The 9672-nt window shown below is 56.9% G+C and overlaps 3 protein-coding genes across 3 annotated transcripts in view; 2 read left to right on the forward strand and 1 right to left on the reverse strand.

The window, feature by feature from the left end:
* LOC106887229 (synembryn-A) overlaps positions 1-2141 on the reverse strand; it is a 12748-nt gene extending 10607 nt beyond the window's left edge. The window contains exons 1-3 of the mRNA XM_014940676.1: positions 1901-2141; positions 1184-1373; positions 542-736 (exon numbers count right to left, since the gene is read on the reverse strand). Coding sequence (XP_014796162.1) covers positions 542-625 — 84 coding nt within the window. The 5' untranslated portion in view covers positions 626-736; positions 1184-1373; positions 1901-2141. The remainder of the gene's footprint in view (positions 1-541; positions 737-1183; positions 1374-1900) is intronic.
* On the forward strand, positions 2039-7354 carry BET1L (Bet1 golgi vesicular membrane trafficking protein like). Its single transcript, XM_014940677.1, has 4 exons — positions 2039-2268; positions 2807-2898; positions 3582-3638; positions 5222-7354. The coding sequence occupies exons 1-4, from the start codon at positions 2250-2252 to the stop codon at positions 5387-5389; spliced, it is 336 nt and encodes a 111-aa protein (XP_014796163.1). The 5' UTR covers positions 2039-2249; the 3' UTR covers positions 5390-7354.
* A 2216-nt stretch (positions 7355-9570) lies between these two features.
* Positions 9571-9672, forward strand: part of LOC106887196 (vacuolar protein sorting-associated protein 51 homolog) — a 7616-nt gene continuing 7514 nt past the window's right edge. The window contains 2 exon segments of the mRNA XM_014940625.1: positions 9571-9669; position 9672. The exon segment at position 9672 is cut by the window's right edge and continues 116 nt beyond it. Of these exon segments, the coding sequence (XP_014796111.1) occupies positions 9571-9669; position 9672 (100 nt within the window).

Raw genomic sequence — 9672 nt, forward strand, 5'->3', positions numbered from 1 at the left:
TTTTTTTTTTTTTTTTTTTTTACATTCTGTATTTGATATTTACTTCTGATTGTCAGCTTTCAGGTCAGGCACCTGTACCAGATTCCAGCAGCCCATCCCTATCCACCCCTAACGATCTTTTACTTGCAAATCACCACGACCATTTCACCTGCAGCTGCTCCCCAGGCCTCAGCTTTATTGCCTCCAAACCTCGCCTTAACATAAAAGCTCTTCCTACTTGCTCTTCGCTGATGTTTATTTCCCTGCCAGCTTTTACTTTGCATCCAGATAATAATAGTAATAAAAAAAAATAAAAATTCCCCTCTACATGCTGTACTTGCAGTATGCAAAGGAACCAAGACAACAAGAGGCTGCTCAGCAGCTTCCCAGCCAAACACCAAGCCACAAACCATCTGCAAGTGAGCGACGCAGCCGCCCGTGAGGCTTTCCCGGCAGCACCGCGCAGAGACGTGCTCGGGGAGCCCAGTGGGGACACCCCGGTGGCACAGAACCCCCCAGCGTGGCCAGCCGGCCCCCGGGCAGGGCTCTGCCGCTCACTCACCTCCGCGTTGTAGATCTGAAGCACCTTGAGGACCGTGTCCTGCTCCCCGCTCTCCACCGTGGCTACGACAGCGCTGAGCTCCATCCTCCCAACAGCTCAGCTGCAGCCAGGGGTGACACCGGGAGGAAAGGGGGTGCGGGGGCTTCCAGGGCTCCCGGGCAGCAGTGATGCCAAAGGACCTCGACACACAGATCTCTGAGAGGGAGAGAGACAGGGGTGGGGAAAGGACGGAGGGGGAAAAAACAAAACACAGAAAGAAATCCCCAAGAGAGATTGCTCACGCTGTTGCATCCATAAAAGCAGAGCAGATGGATAACCCGAGTGACACCAGCAGCCGGCTTCCTCCCTCTCCCTCTAATCCTCTTCCTCCCTTTGCTTTTCAACGTTTAATATATGCCCTCCCAGCAAAGCACTCGGGGAAAGCCTTCCCCCCGCCCAGCCAGGGATTAACACCGAGCAGATAACAGCGGCTCCCCGAAATAGCTCCTGCCTCCTCCTCCTCCTCCCCTGGCTGCCCTCATTTCTCTTACTGCGGGGGGGAGGGGGAACCATCCAAAAACATTCCAGTGGAGTGAAAAGGGACAGTGAGGAAAGGCAGAGGGATAGGACAGCATCCTCCTGGTGTGCCCGGGGTGGAGATACCTTTCAGGGTGGTGAAGCGGAGGAGATGAGGAGGGTTTATCGGAGGAGATGACGGGGGTTTATCAGTAGCCGCCGGTGGGTGTGTGGGTGCCCAGCCGGGCTGCGCAGCAGATTATGGCCGGTTCCTGGCGCTGGGGGCCCCGCGGCTCCCCCCTGACACCCGCGGGGGATAATGCGCCTCTCGGTGACACTGCGAACGAGCAGATGCGCGTAAGGACGAGGACGAGGGGATTATTTCAGCCACGGGCAGGAGTCCAGCGGCCGGTGAAGCCACGCAGGCCAGGACAGGATCCCTCACGGGAGAAACCCGGGGAGTCTGAGTGTGGATGGAGCTCATCCCGGTGCCATCCCTGTCCGGCCGGTACCCAGCACGGCCGGGCACCAATTAGATGGTACCTAATTACGAGAGGCCGCGCTGGCCCCGGCTGTGCCCAGGGGAGCACCAGGGAACGCCCCGCACCCCAACGTGGGGTTTTGGGGAGCCAAGGGCAGGTCTGGAAGCCAGAAACCCGTGGGGCCGGCGGGATGCCGGGCCGGGGCAGGCGACACCGGACCGAATCCTCCCCGTTCCTCGGGGGGAGAAGCGCAGATGGCAGCGGTGCTCCTACCGCCCCCCCCGCCCCTCCTCACGCCGCCACCTCCTTCCCCTGCCATTTTCTGCACCTTCCAAAGCCCCTCCAGCCCGTGGTTTGGCCCCAAAGGGGAGCCGGGCGGTACCTGCGGCTCCTCAGCGGCTCGGAGGCGGCCGAAGCGGGCGGGGGCCGGGCCCTCCCCCGGCCGGGAAGCGGGGCGGCCGGCGGGCCGGGGCGGGCAGCGCCGGTACCTTCCTCCCGCCGCCCCGGATCCCGGCCTCATTTCCTGGCCGCGGCCCCGGCCCTCCCCCGGCAGCGCTCCGCCGCCTTCCGCCCGGGGCGGGGCCGGGCCGGGCCTGAGGGCTCCCGGTGCCCCCCACAGCCCCCCAGGGACCGGTGGGCCCCGCCGCGGGGGAGCGGGGAGGAGGCGGTGGACGTTGAAGGGAGGCGGAGGCCGGCGCGGCTCCGCCCGGCGAGGCGGGGCCGGGGCCGCCATGGCGGAGTGGGGCCGAGGTGAGGGCCCGGGCGGAGGGAACCCCCCGTTCCCCTGCGGCCGTTTGGGGTGCGGGTGGGCGAGTGTCCCCGGGGGCGCTTGAGGGGCCGGGGGGGGGGACACGAGGCGCTGCCGCCGCCATTTGGGGGCCGCCTCAGGCGCCCCGGGGGGCAGAGCCGGGAGAGCCCCGAAGCCGTGGGGGGCCCAAGTGCCCGGATTCGCTGGATTTCACCCCAATCCCGTACTGGGGCAGCGCCGGGGGTGTCGCTGGGGCACCGGGCCCTTGTGCCGCTTCCGGCGGCTGCTGGGCCTTGGGGGCGGATCGGGGTTCCTGACCCCCTCCCTTTGGGGAAAGTTGGGAGTGTTTTCGTCAAAATGAGTTTGGGAGCGTTTGGTGGCGCAGGCCCGCGAGGAGGCAGCTGTAACGGCCTGGGTGGCAACCTGGAGACCGGTCGGGCAACAAGCCGGCCCTGCCAGGCCCTGCCACCTTGGGTGAGCAAACACAGGGGACGGCGGTCGGGCCGGATACAACTCATCCGCCACTTCTTCCCTCCCCAGGTCAGAGTCCGGGAGCCGTGGAGGATGTGCTGGACGTGGAGAACAAGCGGATGGCGGACAGCCTGGCCAGCAAGGTCACCAGGCTGAAGTCGGTGAGTGGCCACCTTGGCCTTGGGCGCCGCGGTGAAGGAAGGATGGTGACATTGTTGGTGATATAATGGTTACCTGTCACTTGTGAAACACCTGGGATGGCTTCATGAACCCCCACTTTCCTTTTGAGGTTTAGTGACATCCTGTAATGGGAATGATGCAGTTTTCATGGCGCTCAGGGAAGGAGCTATAGGCACAGAGAGAACATAAAAGCTGCAGAGAAGGGCATTGCTAAGCGCACCTGCTTGGGGGAAAAAGTCACAATAAAAGGGTGAATTAGTTTTGAAAAATACACATCTCAGTGTAATTGGTGTTCTTAAAGCTAGCTTGCCCTGACTAACATCACATACTTTGATTTAGAGCCTCATAGAAGTCAGTGACTCGCGCTGTAGAAGGGCAGGCTCTGGATTCCTGCATGTTGTGTCCCAGCATTTAAAAGCTCCTGTCCCATCTATGACCGTTTCAGACAGTCGAGCTTTATTTTCAGCACTGCAGATCTGAAAAAGTTCAACAACCTGAAACCGGAATGAGAATTTCATTCCTCTGCCGAGCAGGCCTCTGTCTGTGCAGGAGGCAGGGAAGCATCGACTCGCTTTTCTAAGGCGCGTTTCAGCACCAGATGCATTAGAGGCTCTCTCTGCACCGAAAGTTCGTTAATGCCTGTTGTCTCCTTTTCCCCATGTAGCTGGCTCTGGATATCGACAAAGATGCTGAGGAGCAGAACCGATACCTGGACGGCATGGTAAGGAACGTGGCTTTTTTGTGCTGTCTGAACTGTGGTGGTTTAACAGCAGTGAGCAGCAAAGTCAGATCCCAGTGGTCGGTTTGGCAAACCAGGCCATGGAACTAAACCCGTTTCCACGGGCTCCTCCATATATAACCATCGGTACCTGGCAGCTGCGAGTGTCCCCTTGCCCGGGTGGGCGCTCGGTGGGGATCGAGCATCGGGAAGGACGGATGCAGGACGGCACACGTCAGAAATACAGGTGGAGATTGGTTTTGTCCCCGCTGGGACTGAAGAACTGCCTCCTGTGGGTGATGCCAGAAGATGGGCCTGTTCCTCAGCTGCTCCTGGGATTTCTGGTGTCGCTGTATAAATCTGTGAGGGGTACTGACTGTAACACCTGAAACCCAGGCTGCCTGCCAGGGGTTTGTAGTTCACTGTTGTCTTTGGAAGGAGCAGAGCTGGTGTTCTGGGCGCACTCAGGGTGTTCGGTGCTCTCTTCCCTCATCTTTCTGACACACAGCACCCCATAAAACCAGAATCGCTTTCCAGAGTAATCTGCCTCCTAAGTGTTGGTTGCTGCTGAAAATCACTGCACCGGGCAAAGGCAGAGTGTTCCTGTAGCAGAGGGGGTACCTGCTGGGGCTTATTAGGAGAGAGGCAATTCATTAACTGAACTGGGAGAGGAAGGGGGCCCAGCCTGGTGGTTTGAGGAGGAGATAAGCACCAAAACGCAGGTGCTCAGGGAGCCCTTCCTGCACGTGCTGGGTGTTGGGAGAGCTGGTGCATGGAGGCAAGAGAGAAGGGAATTGCAGTGTTAAACCAGTGGAGTGAGAGGCGTGAGGTCAGCTTGGACACTCAGCAGCATGTGCTGTGGGTGTCGGAGTGTCTGAAATGGGTGTTTGCTCAGCCCGACAGGAGAATGGACAATCAGAATAAAAGGTGTGAAGGCAAAAGGCCTTAAAGGAGAAGCCTTCAGTCAGCATGAAATTACACTTCTGTTACAGAGAGGGTTTTGAAGCATTTCAGGAGTAACATGAGCAGAAGCTCCGAGTAGTTTGTAGGTAAGGAGAACAGGCCAGGAGTCAAAATTAATTGCCTGACCTGCATTAATTTGAGAAGTTTCCCACCCTCTGGTGGAGCTGCACATGTGTGTAGTCCTATGCTGAAAAAAACTGGAACTAATGGCAAGAAATGGCACCTTCTTCTGTGCTTGTGGGGCTGCCCCGGTGCACACCATTGATTCCAGCTTCATGTGGGGACCTTTCCTTTGGCCGGAGCACTCACTTGTGGAGTTGCTGTCGACAGCAGAACAAGGGCCATGGGTACAACTGCCAGCCCCGCAGCGGGTCCCGTGCCCCTGCCTGGAAAAGAAGGGTGGTTTGGTTTAGTTGGGAACAGCCCTTCCCCTCTCTGTTTTGTTTCCTGGTCTCCAGTGCAGAGGGAACGGTGCTGCTGCTGGAGGGGAAGGACCTTCCACGAGGGACAGGCAGCTGCTGTGCAGCTCCCTCTGGAAATGCGTTTTAGCCGGGAAGGGGGAGATTTTGGGAATACCTTCACCTGTTCATAACGCCTCCATCTGCATTTTCTCTCCCGCTCAGGACTCCGACTTCATGAGCGTGACGGGCCTGCTGACGGGCAGCGTGAAGCGCTTCTCCACCATGACGCGCTCCGGGAGGGATAACCGCAAGTTGCTCTGCTCTGTTTCCGTGGGACTGATTGTCATTTTCTTCATCCTCTACTATCTGGTGTCCAAAGCAGGGACTTGAGCTTGTTGTTCTGTGAGTTTTACCGAACAACACCCACGACAATTGACAGACTCGTTCACGGCCTCTCTCCCTGTGGTGGAGTCTGAGACATTCCAGACAGACCTTCCAAGAACTCTCCTTTCCACCAGCTTCTTGTCTTTGTTCTGGGTGGTCTCAGATGTTGCTTTATAAAATTATTATCTTTGATTCTAAACAGATTTCCACATATAACACAATGTTGATGCTGTTAAATGCTTACACCTTTCTCTCTTGCCTGGTTGTCTGTGTCTTGCGGCCTATTTTTAAGGGCCACTCTTGCGTTGCCTCCCTGACTGACACTGGGTACTGGGCCCTTGAGGAGATGTGGCTGACAGATCCAGAGACTCTGACACTCAAAAGTTTAATAACTTGGCCGCGCTGTGGAAGCCGTAGAGCTCAGGATGCCGGTTTATGGCAGTGTGAAGGTGTGACTTACCTTCCAGAGTGGCCACTCGGCTGAACCCGGCACTCAGTGTCCTGTTTTCAGACTTGGAAACCGTTTGGTGTCCTTGATGTCCCTGGGCTGAGATGAAATCTGTACAGCTTTGGAGGGAAATTAGCAGTAGATCTGGACCCTGGTACTGTAATTGTCACAGTGAAGAGTTGCAGAGGAGCAAAACTTTGTGTAGATGTTGGCTTGATCTTATTTATCATCCTTCTGGGTGAGGCTGGGGATGAACCTGTGAGAAAGGAGGGCCAGAGGCCATGAGCCACCTTGATTTACACACGTATTTTCCAGAACCTTCCCATGAACTTGCAGATGCACTCCCTGAGACTGTTAAATCAGAGTAAAGAAAATCTATTGGCAAAAGGTCCGGTTAATTTCAGTGATTATGGCACCGGGCCATAGAGCATTTTGGGAAGATGTTGTACAAACAAACACAGAGGCTGGAATCCAGTGAGACTCCCAGACAGGGAGGTCTGGGGTGGAGGTGGGAGGTCAAGGAGGGATTCAATCAGAGTGTTGATCTGTTTATTTATTTATTCATGTAAAAAGCCTTGCTCTGCCTATCATAGTGCTTTGGGGGTCCCTGCCTGCAGTGCTGCTGTGAGATGTGGGGCAAGGTACATCCCTCCTGCTTCTGTTCCCAAAGCAGCCGTTCCTGGATTTCCCCTCCCGAGGGGGAGCTCTGGGAGCCCCATCTCCCCTCCACCCTCCTCGCTGGGCTCATCCCCAGTGCTCGCTGTGTTCCCCCAGAGCTCAGTTATTTAACTCTGCCCATGATTGAAGAGATCTGTAACTGTAAAAATACTCTGCCTGCTGGGAGAAAGAAAAAAAAAAATTTAAAATAAAATGCTCTTTCTCTCTTCAGCCAAACCTCCACTGCCTGTCGTTTAAACCCTTCGCTGTCCAAAGCAGTGGAGCAGAGCTGCTGCTTCATCTGTTTTCTGCACCAACCACTGTTGTGTTCTGGTTTTCCTTCCTGGAAGTCTTTGCTTATTTGCTTTTCTTGCCTTCCTGTGACACCCACCTCTGCAGGACTAAAGCTTCCCCCTCGGATTTTACAGCGCTCTCCTCCAGCCAGTGTTTCTCAATGGCTGGATGGTTCCTTTGGCCCTTATACCCATCAGGAATTCCTTTGGCCTTGTACAATCCCGGTTCTACATCTGTAAATGGGCTGTTGTCCTTTGTTCCAGCTGTACCAAAGTCCTAACAAAATATTGCCCCAGCTGGATGAGGCGTCATCTTTTCCACATTTGGGAAAAAATGCGCAGGGAAGGCAAGTAGAAAGGAGGCAGCAATGGCTTTCTCTGCTCTTCTCCCTGCTTCTCCGCTAAGATGTGGCAGCTCCGAACTCTTTCCATTTGGAAGAATCCTGGATGGACTTTGGTTTGATTTTCTGAGGAAGACAACTTCTGAGGAGACGCCCCAGAACGGCCTGGTCTGCAGAAGGGTGGTGGGTTTGGTTTGCTTTGACTGCTGTAAATAAAGCTCTGGTTTTAGAATTTTTTGTCTGTTTCTCCCTTGTGCTCACAGTTCAGCAGGGCTAAATACCAGCATCGAATCGCTCAGTGGTTCTGCTTGAACTGCAGCCAACCTGCTCCCTCAGTGTCAGCATCTTCTGGGGATGGAGAGGGGGATCTGAGCAGGGCTCCCCCAGCCAGCAGCTGGCATTGCTCGGCGCGACCTCGTGCATCTTCAGGAAGAGACTGGTATCTCCAGCCCCCTCAGCAGTGACACTCCAGGAGCTGGGATGCAGTGGGAAACTTCTTTGGCATCGTTCTGTGCCGGTTTAGGTGCTAAAGCCTGGCTGTTAGTCCAGGTCCAACTCGCCCTTGGCCTTTCTTTGCAAAGGAAACCTGTTTTAATGCTTTGTCCCTAATCTTTGAATTCCTCTGGAACTCAAAAAAAAAAAAAAAAGGATTTAAAAAAATATATATTTAATTAACCTCAGGGGTTTTAAGATGACAAATGGAAATTAAAGGTTTCTTGAACCTCAGGCGAGTTGTGGCCCCCTCGGATTCCTACCGGCAGCTTTTGTGGGACCCTTTGGGCTGCGCACCCTCCTCCTCCTCCTGCTCTGGCTGATGCTCCCACAGCTGCCCTGCTCCCTTTGGCGCGGCATTTGCCACCGTTCGGCAGCAGCACGTGGCTGGTCAAAGGTGCCAATGGGCGAAGGCAGGTGCACCAGCATTGCCAGGCAGGGAACTCCATCGGGGGATTCATCTGCGTGCAGGAGCTGGTTGCAGCAGCGTGTGACCGTGCTGAGCCCTCAGAGCCTCGGAGCTGCCATGTGAGGAGGGTTTTGGGGCAAACAGTCAGAATGTGTGACCCGTAGCTGCACCCCAAAGGAACCTTGTGCCACAGCCAATGTGCTGAGGAAGTACACAATCAGAGAAGGCAGAATTCCAAATGCGGGGTAAAATCACACCAGCAGCACCACAGCAACAGGGAGCAGGGACACGTCCACAGCAGCAGGAACACCGAGTCCCGCTCTTGAAAACACCCCCCCCCCCAACCCCTCAGCCTTCTCTGAACATCTATTTGATTTGGGTAATTTGGTTAGTTTGGTTTCAGTGCTCTCCCGCAGTCCCAACAGTGCAATGGTTTTGCTGAGGGGTGAAAATGATATAGAGCTGATCTGCCTCACACACACACACACCCAGCTCAGGGTGAATACACAAAATATTTCGGGGTGTTTTTACTGAAGTAACAAACCAAGAATTAGAGCTGGGCTGTGAACTGTTTGTTTTACACGTGTTTTTTCAGCGCCATCTAAAGGTGCCTCCCCAGATCGTTTCGGGAACTCACTACATACAGAATAAATTGTACCTTTCCTGAATGCTGCGGTGCCCAGGGGAAGTGTGCACCTGGGGCCCTGCAGCCAACACCAACACCACAAATTCTTTGGGAATAATGGGATGAGAGGAATTACCAAAAGAGATCACTTCCTGCATCCATAAGCTCGCAGTTGTTCACTGGAATTAGCAGAACGCAGTTAATTGTCTGATGACGGGGGGATGGCAGGTCTCGGGGAAGCTGCCGGTGTCTGAGGATCGGTCAGTGTCACCTGGAAGGGGAAAAAATGAGGAAAAACACAGAAAAAGTGACCGTGGTGCCTTGTCCTGGGGGATACACACACCCGGGAGCTTTCAGGCAGGCAAAGGCCAGCTCTTGGTTTGACACCAAGGCAGTGAGGTGCCCAGGCCACCTGCAGGGCGAGGCCTCACCTGGAGCCGATGTCCCCGTCCCCGGTGTCCCCGACCCCGCTCCCCCCGCTCCCCCCGTCCCCGACACCAGCCACGGCCCCATAGCCAAAGGGGACCTGGGGGCCGGGACGTGTCCCCTGCCGTGCCCCCAGCCCCCCGAAAAACGTCGGGGACCCTGCGGGAGGGGATGGGGACCCGCTCGGTGTCAGGTGGAGATGAGGCCTGGGAGGCGGGGCTGGTGGGGACACCGGGGAGGGAGGGCTGGGGGGGGACGGCGGGGACGTGGTGCCGGGGCCGCCTCCGGCCGCTCACCCACGGGGGCTGGTGCCTCCTGCCGCCGCCCCGTCCCCACGGGGCCCTTGTCCCCGGGCACGGCGGGCCGGAGGCTCCGTCGGCAGTGAGCGCCATGCCGGGGCGGGCGGGCGGTTGCCGCGGCGACGGGGACGCTCCGGCGGAAGTGACGCTCGGGGGAAGGGCCGGAAGTACCGGGCGGGGGCGGAAGTGCTGGCGCGATGGCGGAGGTGGAGGCGGCGGGGAACGGGGCTGGCGGCAGCCCCGAGGCCAGCACTGGCACCGGCACTGGCACCGGCACCGGCGGGGGGGGGGGGCCCCCC

The sequence above is a fragment of the Calidris pugnax genome, unplaced genomic scaffold, assembly GCF_001431845.1.
Source record: "Calidris pugnax isolate Ruff unplaced genomic scaffold, ASM143184v1 scaffold98, whole genome shotgun sequence".
Lineage (NCBI taxonomy): Eukaryota > Metazoa > Chordata > Aves > Charadriiformes > Scolopacidae > Calidris > Calidris pugnax.